The sequence below is a fragment of the Parasteatoda tepidariorum genome, chromosome 7 (genome assembly GCF_982258835.1).
Source record: "Parasteatoda tepidariorum strain Cologne lab strain chromosome 7, Ptep-v5.0, whole genome shotgun sequence".
In the NCBI taxonomy this organism is placed as follows: domain Eukaryota; kingdom Metazoa; phylum Arthropoda; class Arachnida; order Araneae; family Theridiidae; genus Parasteatoda; species Parasteatoda tepidariorum.
In genome coordinates this window covers 108,936,712-108,950,277 of record NC_141761.1, presented here as the reverse complement: position 1 = coordinate 108,950,277, position 13,566 = coordinate 108,936,712, and the positions used below count along the sequence as shown (strand labels likewise).

The 13,566-nt window shown below is 28.5% G+C and overlaps 1 protein-coding gene across 2 annotated transcripts in view; it reads right to left on the bottom strand.

The window, feature by feature from the left end:
• The window catches only part of LOC107439315 (iroquois-class homeodomain protein irx-2), a 77,511-nt gene that overhangs the window by 52,324 nt on the left and 11,621 nt on the right, over positions 1-13,566 (bottom strand). For both annotated transcript variants that reach the window (XR_011637176.2, XM_043042360.3), the window contains exon 2: positions 7,263-7,484. Coding sequence is in view for 1 of the 2 variants with exons in the window: in XM_043042360.3 (XP_042898294.2) it covers positions 7,263-7,484 (222 nt within the window). In the remaining variant the exon portion in view is untranslated. The remainder of the gene's footprint in view (positions 1-7,262; positions 7,485-13,566) is intronic.

Below are 13,566 nucleotides of genomic sequence, written 5' to 3'. Positions count from 1 at the left end.
TTTAGATTTCCTGGAAATATGCGGGAGGCACCCTGTGTCACGCGACATTAAAAGAATTATTGAAATCGTTCATTTTTAGAAAAGCGAACTTTATTTGCGAGATATAATTTGAAAATTAATTTAACACTATTCTCAAATTGTCGAAATATTTCTATTAAAAAGCAAAAAATAATAAAACTACTGTACTTTTATTTTCATAAGGGAGAATTTATTTTTAGAAACTATGTAAAAACATAAAATTTTATTTGGGAGACATATTTTAAAAGTTGCTTTAACGCTATGTGCAAGTTGTCAAAAAATTCGTATTACAAATTAAATGTTAAGAAAACTTAAATAAGGGGGACTCAATTTATTTTTAAAAACATTTTTTAATCTACAATATATGAAATATTTCTATTAAAAAACAAGAATTAAGGTAACGAGTCGTTTAACTTAAATAAGCTACACTCTATTTACTTTTTGAAAAAGTTTTTAATCTATAATATATATATATTTCTATTATAAAACAAGAATTAAGGTAACGAGTCATTTTAAATTCCATTTTAAATTAAATTAAAGTATAATTTAACCTCTTTTTAAAACCTACTTTTAAGAAATAAAATTTTTATTTTCGAGGCATATTTTGAAAGCTTTATTTTCAAGTTTCCAAAATCTTTCTTTTGTAAAACAAAAAGTAGAATATATTTTTGATGTCACAAGTAAGAACTTATTTATCTTCAGAAATTAATGCTTAAAAATATAAAATTTTTATTTTTAAGGCGTACTTTGAAAACTATTTTTACGTTATTCACAAAATTTTGATAGCAAAACAAAAATTAAGAAAATTATAAAATGAAAATTTCGAACGTAAGAAGTTATTTAATTTTCGAAATAAATTTCAAGACATGAAATTTTTAATTCGCGATATATTTTAAAAGCTGCTTTAGCGCTATACACAAGTTGTCAAAAAATTCTTATTACAAAATAAATGTTTAAAAAAAAACTTAGACTTTATTTACTTTTTAAAACAGTTTTTAATCCATAATGTGCAAAATATTTCTTTTACAAGACAGGAATTAAGGTAACTAGTTATTTTAAATTTCATAAATACAATTTAACTTCTTTTTAGAACATGGTTGCGAGGTTTAACTATTTCAAGTTATGGTCATTATTCAGGGCAGGTTTTGGCTTGGTTTGGCGAGAGAAAGGAAACCAGATGAGAAAAAGCTCCCCTCTTTGAAATGCACGATTTTTTGTTTCCACTGCAGCAGACGGCCTTAGACTTTGTGGAGAGGGGAGTTCTATCTATGGACAAACTATACTTTTTACTATGAGAATTTTGAAATCAACGGCAGTTCTTATTAAATAACCTCCGCTTGGTGTTACCACCTAGTCATGATGCGTGAACTTACGTGTGTCAAGAACCCACTGAGCTATGCCGGCGGTAGCGTAGCTACTGGTGGGGCCTCCCAAGCCGGACAGGTCAGTGAGGAGACACCAGACTAAAGAGTAACGACTTCGCCCTCCAGATTGGGGGTTGAGCAAAGGGTTAAAAATCCTATCTCGTAAGCCTCGTAGGATTACAGAAACTAAAATCATGCTTTATGAATAGCAAATGTGTTATAAAAAACATAAGTAAAAAATAAGTAAAGAGTTACTTATTTAAATAACAATTGCATTTCAAAAGTATCTAAACAAATCTAAATCGTTATCAAGGATGTTAAACCTTCTCAAAATAATCCATATTTACAAATTTAAAAATTCTCAACGGTAGTAAATCCTTTTAAAATTATTCATATTATTTACGATGCAATCTAAAACATAGCAAATTCTTCGCAAACTTATCAAAATAACCGAAAAAGCATATTATTTATAACTTTAAAACATTCTAGAAGACAGTTAATCTTCTAAAAATAATCTCATTGTTTACGATTCTATAGATTGAAATTTTATAATATTTTTATTACACTAAAACTTTTTAAAATAATTTGAAAACTATAATTTTGAAAAATTTTCAAAAATATTAAAACTCTTTAAAATAACTTATTAAAATAAGGTTATTAAGGCTTTAAATCATTTTCAAAGATACCAAAAATTTCTAAACATAAATCCAAAAGGCATATTATTTATAATTTGAAAACCTATTCAACAATCTTAAAACTTCTCAAAATAACTTCTAAAAAGATCTTTAAATTTTAAATCAATGTCAACGATACCAAAATTTTTCAAAATAATCCAAAAGGCAAATTATTTGCAATTTTGAAACATTTTTATTGTACTAAAACTTTGCAAAATTATTCCAAAACAATTTACAATTTTAAAAATTTTCATCAATATCAAAACTTCTCGAAATCACTTCTAAAAAGGTTTTCAAATTTTGAATCATTCTCAACGATGCCATAACCTTTCAAAATAATCCAAAACGTATAATATTTGCAATTTTAAAGCATTTTTTTTTTTATACTAAAACTTTTCAAAAAAATTATATTTACAATTCTAAAACCTATTCAACAATATTAAAACTTCTCAAAATAACTTCTAAAAAGAATTTTAAATCATTCTCAACAATGCCCATAACCTTTCAAAATAATCCAAAACGTATATTATTTACAATTTTAAAGCATTTTTTTATACTAAAACTTTTCAAAATAATTTTAAGAGGTATTTACAATTCTAAAACATATTCAACAATCTTAAAACTTCTCAAAATAACTTCTAAAAGTGTTTTTAAATTTTAAATCGTTGTCAACGATGCTAAAACCTTACAAAATAACTCAAAACGTATATTATTTACAGTTTTGAAGAAATTTTTTTTTTTTATACTAAAACTTTTCAAAATAATTCTAAGGTATTTACAATTCTAAAACATATTCAACGATAGTAAAACTCCTCAATACACTTCATCACATCATTGTATCCCATGGAGCAAAAAGTTGGGACATCGTTATTTTAAACTAATAAATCGTCTCGACATGTAAGCAAACAGTGTGTAATTAATGACGTCAAGCCACAAGCCACATTTTTCAAATAAATATAATTTCTGGTCACCCTCACAAAACTAAGCATACGATCTCACGATTCCTCAACCCCACCAACGAGGATGAAGTGATGGACGACACGAGGGGGTCAGGGCAAGTCAGGTCTACCCATAAAAAATGACGTCAACCTCCCGCAGGTACTCCCTCGCCATCGTCTGCCTTAGAGCACCCCTCTCTCTTTCTCTCTCTCTGACCTGTGTTCGACCCTATCTTCGTTTACAATCTCTATCCTCTGATATTTCGGGCAGTTATAGACAATCTTATTTTGTTGTTCCCAGAAAATAGATATTTGAGTTTAAAATTCAGGTTTATATATATGTATATTTTCTTTTTTATATTATTTTATTTTATTATAAATGTATATATCTACATATATATAGGTAATTTGGGCAATGAAATGATCAAACAAATGAAATTACATAATTTTAATAAAGCGTATAGAAACATTGCTATTGTTCCTGTAAAGTTTTTATTTTCCCATAGGCGAGAGCATAAGTAGGTAATGTGGAGATTATCTAGATAGTTTGTAGATCATCTAGGTAGTTCGTAGATTATTTAGGTAATTTGGGAAATGAAACAATTTTTGTGCTTTAAAGGAACACCCTAGTTAATAAGACGATCTTTATAACTAATTTCTACACTTTAGTGGTAACATTTTCTCAGACTAAAGCTTATACTACAAACGTACTGACAAAGAAAAGAAAAAAAACGCAAAATATTTTTTTTTTTTAAAAATTCAGAATTCTAGTAATAAATTTTATGCATAAAATTCCAAGAGCTATTTTATATGTTTCCACATCTGTTACTACATTTTTTTCTTTTAACACGAATGCATTTTCTCTCCCTTTCACTTGCGGCATACAAAAATATGTCTCGAATTTATTCCACTTGTTATCTGTGGAGCAAGAAACATGTTTTTCTGAGTTATGGCATCCAAATTTATATGTTTCTATTCACAACTTCTATTCGTGGAAAATGTGAAAGTGTAGTGAACAGGAAACTGTTTTGCTCTATTTTTTTTATAAGTATTTTAACTCTTACCCATTTGTGTAAGAAACATACTCTACATTTGTATGTATTTATACTTGAATTTTAGTAAGAGATAGAATATTCTGCAATTTTTCTTACATTTGAAGCACGGATAGCCTTGTCAACATCAGTATGTGGCAAAACCCGTGGAAGAATATCAATGCATTGAATTTTAAAGGAAGGAATTCGTGCTTATATATAACGATATATAAATACGGAGTTCATAAAATAAAGTTTAATAAAATATTTGCTGTAGCTATATTCGAGCGGAAAGTTTTTTTTTTTTTTTCAATGAATTCTTTTTAAGAATAAAACGCGCATGCTTGGCATCAGGTCAACTTGAATACGCATAATTTTCTGAAGAGAGAGGTGATAACTCGGATAGAGCGTTCGCCTTCCAATGAAATGAGCCGGGTTCGAATCACAACGGTGACTGGTCGATACGAATTCCTCACGTATCTCGCACCGACCACAGTACAGACGTAGAATATCCTCAGTGGTAGACGGATCATGGGTTCGAGTTTCCTTGCCGTCATGCTAACCGTGGGATGTTTCAGTGTTTTTCCTTTCTATGTAACGCAAATGCGGGTTAGTTCCATCAAAAAGTTCTCCACGAAGGCAAATTTTCTCTCAATACTTGATCCAGGAGTTCCCTTGTCTTCTGGATTGGGTTCAAATTGACAAGGCTAAGGAGTTGAACATTATCAGTTGTAAAACCAAAAATTGGGCCGGCTGCTCAACGACGGTTATAAAATTAAATAAAATAAGTGTAATTTCCCGAAGTAAGTAAATCGATTGTTTATAGGTGTGGTCAATTGAAATAGGTTGGGTTTCTTTGCTAGAATAGTGAACATTGTAAAAATTTCAGGAAATGTTCGAGAAAAAAATAATTGTAAAATGTAATGTCTACAGCAATTTTTAACTCTAAACAAACTATTAGCAACAAAGCTAAAACTCTAAAAATAACGGGTCACTGTTAGTTTTGGCTTCAGCCACTAACAACAGAAAGGCTCCTGTGTGTTTGCAGGCAGTGTGTCCCCTGATGAAGAACTGTTCTGCAATCACACAATTATATTTTATTTTTTATTATTAAGTAATTTTGTGTTTTTACTAATAAATAAAAATAACGACTAACACTAAAAATTACGAAGCTGTCTAGTTTTCTAAATTGCATAAATTGTACCCAAGTGAGCCCTCTAATACAAATTTTTATAGTTTGAAGGAGATAAAAAACGTTACGAAATACAAAATTTCTTAGTATTTAAAAATAAAAATCTTAAATGTTATCCAGATAAATTTTTTACTGTATATTACATGAAATGAATCTCGATCGCAACATATCTATAGTTCTATCACATTTTGTATTTCTAAATTTCTCTTGAGATAAAACAATACAAAAGAATTTTAAATTTCTCAATGCATATGAATATATATCAGACTGTAATAACTATAATATATAGTTGGCTATTTTAATTGGAGGACTGATTATAATGGAATTCAGAATATCGAATTGTGTATTCGAATATTTGGTTGAGATAACTCAGAGTAATTTAATTCTTTATACTGAATTGAATATTCAAATATTTTATTTAGATAGTTAAGCAGAATGTACTGAATCATTTGATTTAGGTAACTGAATACAATGTAATTCAATATACACTCAAAATTTCATGCCTTCACTCAAGCGAGAGAAAATGTGACCAGGAAATAAACCAGTATTTGAAAATAATTTAAACAAAAAATAATTAACTTTAAATCTATAACACTGAGACAATAAGCGATACGGATTATTTGAAAGAAGCAACTAAGCTTTATTGGTTGAACATAATTATTTTATCTGAAGATAATGTTGTTTGTATCGCTTGAATACAATGGAGAATAATTATCCATTGTCAAAATATTAAACTGTATGATGATGAATAACAAATATACATAAAATGATTTATGATCCTAGCTAAAACGAAATGATTATATACGTCGATTGGAACACTTGTATCGTTAAATAGCCAAATTAGTATATCAAATAAGCATATAAATAGGTGAATGCTTCTAATTTGGAGTTATTAAACATGAAGTATCAACTTATTCAACAATTTTAACGGTGGAAAAAGTGATCAAAGAACATTAACTATTTTGCTTGACTGTAAAAGTTACTTTATAATTTATTTTAATTTACGGTACTTATCTTTCAAAGCGGACTGCGAGAAAATTGCCGTACTGTTATTAACATCAGTTTTAATTAATTATGCTAATAGATGCCATTGGTATTCTGTTGATTGATACCTGAAATCGAATTTTTCCAAATACAACTTTTTAAAATTCGATAACTCTGAAACTAGTCGACAGATTTTATTTCAAATTTGATATTTTGTCATTTAAAATATATTTACTTCAAAATATTGCAAAGGTTTGTATGCTTTAAAATTCAAAATTTTTTTCAGTATATATTTCAAGAAATTATATAGGATAAAAGATTATTGAAAATTATTTTTTTTAACTTTTTTTACGAAGTAAAAAAGTATTAAAAATTATTTTTCACTTTGCATTACTTTTGAATTACCATATTTATAATTGCGCGCAAGTTTTTCAATTTACTTAAATATTTCTCAAATTATTGCAAAAAAGCTCAAACTTTTGGAACCTTATTTTACAGATTGAGGCTACCCCGTACATTTTGAGGATATCCGAGTCCGGGTCTAAAAAAGGTTAAAAAAAAAAAAAAAATAACGTGTTTGATTCCCAACATTTTTCAACATTACTAATGGGTATATTCTTATAAAATCATTACTAACCGGTATATTCTTATAAAATCATTACTAACCGGTATATTCTTATAAAATTATTGCTAACTGGTATATTCTTATAAAATCATTACTAACCGGTATATTCTTATAAAATTATTGCTAACTGCTATATTCTTATAAAATCATTACTAACCGGTATATTCTTATAAAATTATTGCTAACGGGTATATTCTTATAAAATCATTACTAACCGGTATATTCTTATAAAATTATTGCTAACGGGTATATTCTTATAAAATCATTACTAACGGGTATATTCTTACAAAATCACTGCTAACCGGCATATTCTTATAAAATTATTACTAACGGGTATATTCTTATAAAATCATTACTAACGGGTATATTCTTATAAAAATGGAATTGAATATAAACTAGAATATTTGTCGTAATCAACAGACGATTAAAAACTCACCAAAGAGGGATAAAAGGCTGAAGATTCAACTCCCGTGAAGTTGGGATAGGCTTGATGCTCGTAGAGCCTAGGATGGTAGGTTGTAAGTAACCTGGAGTCGTAGGTGGCAGGCAGTGAACAAACAGCTGAGGACTCCACCACCCCCGAAGACGTTCTCCCCGAAGAATCTCCCCCGCAGCACGGGGAGGAGACGGAACTCGTGCTGGTGCTCCCTACCATCAGCTGCAGAAAGAAGAAATGTAATTAAAAAAAAAAAGAACAAGAAGAAACCATAGCAAAGATATTCGATTACAACCACTGCTTATTTATTTGGAAAGGAAGGAGGGGCTTAAGAACGTCATGAATGTATACGGGTATCGTCTGAGAAAAAATAAGGTTTACTCTTTTTAGAACATTAGAGTCTTTTTATGAATCGAATGCAGTACAATAAGATTTACGATACAATATAATAAGAATGCAATATAATAAGTAAAACAACGCAAAAACAAAACTAAAAAAGCACAAATATAAATACAGAAATGGACATATGTACTGTAGTTTCCGTTCCATTTTATATCCGTCGTTGAACAGCCGTTGTTCAACTCCGTAGCCTTGTAATTTGAGCCACTCCAGAAGACAAGGAGGCTCCTGGATCAGTATCCCCAGAGGTTTTGATTTGTTATGGGAACATGGAGGACTTTGTGACTCGACAGATTTAACGTGCATCAGTCACCATTTACTACACTGAGAGTCTTCAGCCGGCGGGGTCATTTCAAAGGAAGGATATTATTGATGCACTCAATTTCTTAGAGGAAATAAAAGAGCATTAAAAACACTTCACGAAATTGCAAGCATTTGATAATTTCCAGCATTTCTCAAATTAAATATTCGCTGTTAAGACAGGCATGAAAGGTTGAATTGAATGAACAAATTCGAAAGAAAAAAAAAGTTTTAGAATAACAAACCGGTTCATCTAAACATGATTAAATATTTATGTTTAAAATACTTCATGTTTAATATAAGCCAATTTTTTTTATTCAAAACCAATTTGAACATAGGTGAAAATTAATTTATCGAGCAAAGATCAGTTCCTTAAAGTAGTCACTACATTTCGAAAGTAGTTTATAATCATTACATTTAAAAAAAAGAAAGTAGCTGTAGTTAACTTCATTTGTAACAAAGTAGTTGTAGTTAATTACAAAAATAATGTAGTTTTCCGACCACTGGCCTAGAGGAAGTTTTTCTTGTCTATAAAACCGAAATTGTGGTATGCCCTTTTCCGTACTTTTCTAACGTTGTTTTTCTTTAATCTATGTAGAACAAAGTAGATCCTAGCATTGTATTTTTCTTTTTATACAATAAGTCAAACCCTACAGCACTGAAGTTTTCATTACTTGAATTCGTATTCTGAATAATCGCACTGTAAAAGAAGTCGAAAGCAACATTACGCGCGAAACCCGTTAGATTAAAATTTTCCCCGACAAAAAAATGTACCGTAATTTTATGAGATCATTTTACGGTCATGAAACTAAATTAATTAAATTAAATTAGTTTTCCGAAACTTTCTTAGGTGCTTAGTTAAGTTGGGTGGATGAAACTCAATTCTGATACAAATATTTTGCGGGGCTTCCAAATAAGTTGGATCTTTTTAAGAAAAAAAATGATTCGACCGTTTCTTAAAAAATATGTGACTTGCCTTTAGAAAACTACATTCGATTTAAAGTAAATACTGGAATTAATCGGTTTGAAATTAATATATTTACTGGTCTGTGGTCGTAAACAAATTTTGATTTTCTTTTCTTAATTTTTTAAGTAAATTGTGCTAAATATTATAATTTACTTAAGAATAAGCTATATTTTAATAAAGGAGCTATATTTTTCAATCGAAGTGAAGTAAATATATAACGTTAGATAGTAAGACTGAACTACGTATAAAATTTTAAACAAGCCAGCTTTGTATTTGTTATTTGTAGCCAATTCTACAAATTAAAAACGTGAAGAAAACTAAACTAATTTCACTTTTTTCTTTATTCTGATTTCCTTTAAAAAAATAAAAAAAAGAAGAAGGAGAAAAAAAGAAAGAAGAAAATATTTATATTAATATTGAAAATCTTTTTTTTTTATGAAGATTGCGAGAAAGTTCAATATAAGTTATAATATTGCATTACATTTGTTAAAGTTGTTTTCGAAATTTAAATTTTAGATTACAGTATAAACGAAAGTCATAAGCTATGTTTAGAGGAAGAAAAACTCATCGTTAATATTCAAATTTAAGAACATGCAGTAATCAGCTGTGTTTATTATCGGCACTTTTAAATAATTCAGGGAAATCTTCATGAAGTGATTTTTATTGAGTAAAAAAAAAAAAGAAAAAATCTTGAAAAACACTTCTTAGTACTTCTAAAAACGATTTTCTCAAATGTTTTCAAATAGTAGATTTGTTGAAAGGATATCCTCATTCTAACGACTTAAAATTACTTAACTTTGATTAAACTATTTCAAAGCATGAAATATTAAGAATTATATATCAGGTTTATTGTTCTCTTTTTTCTTTTTTGCAGATGCTTTCTTTCTTTCTTTTTTTCTTTTTTTTTAATACAAAAAAAAATAAACTTCATATAAAGTTTTCCTTCCTTTATATTTTATGGTAATATTTAATGGGAATAAAATACTAAATTACGTTGTACTTTCTACCTAAGGCTGCCATTTGCATATATTAGTGCAAAAAATATTTTTTCAAACAGTAGATTTGTTCTAAGGATACTCTAATTTCTAATTACTTAAAACTACTTAACACTAGAAAGACGGAAAATTAGTATATACCTATATTGCCGAAAAGCAGTCAAAATGACTAGATTGTGAAGGCGTCAATAAATTTGTTTAAAATTAATTTGTAACATTTTTTATATTATTTACAGTTCTGTAACAAGTTATTTGTAAATATTAACAATAAAAAAAATTAAATGTTGTTCAAAAAGTCACAAAACTATAAGAAATTGTGTCATTGTATACATCATTGTTTTTCTAATTGAAATTAAAAGCAGTCAAAATTACTTCCTTAGGCAATCTAGTGTTAAATAATACTAAGTAGAAAAAGAATTTTTACTTCTTCTTTACAAACTATTTGTTTTTCCAGCATGTTAAGATTATTCTGAAATCAAACACTCATTTAAATAAACTCTGTAACTGGTTTTTCAAAAGGAAGAAATACTACAAGGAAACAAAAAGAGTTAAATGAAATATAGCATGAAATTAAAAACTCTAACCTTAACCTAACTTAAAATCTTCCCACACATCATTCAGACAGAGATTTGTTTTCCAAACTAACCGAATCGGTGATTATTCTCACGCTTTGATTTAGAAATGGCGTTGCTTTTTGTGAGCAAAATCAAAAGAAAAAAAATGAAAACAAAAAGAAACAAAATGAAATAGCAATTTTTTTCCCGTAGTTTCAATCATTATTAACCTTTGAATGTGTACAGAGGGGGGTACGAAGGCGAGAAACCGGTTTTCCTGCCAACTGTACATAAATATCTCCTTAGCTTGAGAAACGAAATTGATATATTTTAATTCAGAGACAATCTCTATACGTGATTCGGTTTTGAGTTGATTTTCTAGAGACAGCGGGATATGGGGCATATACACACACTCACTTGTCTGAGACATCGGGGGGTCTTCTGGTGTAGAAATCGATTCCCAAGCATTAGGAAGGTCCCAGCCCGGATTTGGGAAGCCTCCTTTCTCATCATGGGCACCTTATTTCGCGCCCTGAAACCTGAAGTGTAGAACAACCTAATTTGCCACCTACCCACTCACGAGAGTCTTTATGAGGCTGTTAGCCAACGTTTCTCATTCATAAATCTGCTACTGTGAATAAATTTAACATGGTGGGGGAAATTTAACTCAACTAGCGCTCTCTCGCCGGGATCTAATCTTCATTACATGAATGGAAATAATTCTAGGAATTTATGAATGAGTTCGTTTCAATTACGTTGATTTTCTATTCACATTCTATTTTGGCGGCGAAATTAATCATTCAGCCGCCAACTGATTCCATTGCTTATGAATATGATCTCATAAAGTTAACTCGAGAATATGATCGCATAAAGTTTACAAAAGAATATGATCATATAAAGATTACTAACGAATTTGATAACAAAGATTACTAATAAATATGATCACATAAAGATTGCTAATGAACATGATCACATAAAGATTACTATCAAATTTGATCATATAAAGATCACTAATGAATATGATCATATAAAGACAGCTAATGAATATGATCATATAAAGATTACTAATAAATATGTTCACATAAAATTTACTAATGAATATGATCATATAAAGATTGCTAATGAGTATGATCACATAAATATTACCAATGAATATAATCACATAAAGATTACTAATGAATATGATCATATGAAGATTGATAATGAATTCAATCGTACAAAGAGTACAAATGAATATGATCACATAATTGATAACTAATGAATCTTTTCACATAAAGATCACTAATGAATATGATCATATAAAGATTTCTAATGAATGTGATCACATAAAAACTACTTATCTGATCTCATAAGATCCACAATGTGAATATGGTTTTGGGCTAGAGATGTGAAATTTTTTGTTATATTCTTTTGGAAAATAGTATTAGGAATATTCTCTTCAAATGGAATGCTCAAAAATGTTCTCCTAGCCAATATGTTAATTATAATTAATAGTATTTCACAATTATTATTTAAATTATCACAATTATTATTATTCCAAATTATTATTCACAATTATTATTCAAAAATACAATAATAATAAGAATAAATATAAACAATTAATAAATTGGATCACATTATATAAATATTTTCGTACATTCCAATCAAGATTTATTTCTCTGGATAAAATAGCTATACACTAATAGAAAATGAAAGAGAAATATTTTTCAGAAAATTGTTCTCAAAACGTTAAAATAATTATATCATAGTCAGCCTTTAATAATGTCTCAAAAATAAATAAAAAATGTAAAAGGAATAAGCATAAATATAATCAATTAAAAATTCACTCATATTTTTAAAAAAATTTTACTTTTCATTTGAGATTGCAAAAAAAAAAAAGTAACAAGAGCTCAATAATTAAAATGAAACATTCTTTGAAAACTGTTCTCAAAATTCAGAGTCGCAAATTTTAGTTGAAGATAATTCTAAGCCAAAAAACCAACCAGAAACGATGATCTTTTAAGATTAATCATAATTTAGCATTTTCATACATTCTTCAAAATAATGCTATAATAACAGTATTATAATTATGGCATATTCTTCAAAGCTATGTTGTAATAACAGTAACTATAATAACATAAAAATGCTTTGTACAAAAGGTAGGAATTAATTACGCGTTCTTTTGGATCATACTATAAGTCTGATAGGAAAGAAAATCTTTTCACTATAAACTTAACCCCTTAACGCACAGATTTTTTGAAAAAAACTGACCAATAAGAATCAATTTTTTAATGTTGAAAAACACACCTTAGAACATTGTCTTTTCTTTTAGTGGACAATTTTGATACACTGCGCTTTTGTTCCAGGGAAAAAGGAGAATGCCAACTGCTCCGGGCACGCCAAAATAATTTTTTTTTTTTTTTAAAAAAAACGGTAAATAACTACAAAATAAATTTTGAAGATATTTGACTATTTTTACTTGCTTTTTAAAAGGTATAGCAGTACATAAGTACTATAAAGTAGTGAATTATATAAGCCTACGAATTATTTAGAAACAGTGTAGGATAAAAATCTACTAATTTGAATTTATTAAACCACAATTGATAAACTACCACTTTAAAATATATATTTGCTGTCCAGAGCAAGTTGGCATCTCTGCATATTTTATTCTTGAATAAATAAGTGTTATAGCTTACAATCCTATATAAATGATAAATATCAATAAAACGATTTTTTTTCTTAGCTTTCACATTGTTATTTTCAATTCTCGATTATATTCGAGTGTGAAAAATTATAGCAGCATAAAATACAAGGCCGCTCGAATTATCTCGAGTGTGCACAGTTTGGCCTGTTTAGCGTGCTCGAATTAACTCGAGCTCACAAATTAAGGGGTTAATACAAAAAGTATGATTTTGGTGTTCAAAAATATAATGCTCTGAAGAAAACGATAGAAATGATTTTGATACCTATGAAAAACGGGCCATAAATTCTGCGCTGTAAACCGAATATAAAAATAAATACACTTTAACCATTGTAGAGTTAAATTTTGATTTTATTTAACATCATTACAAGGGAAAAAACACGTTCACAAAATAACCTGTTTGCTAAAA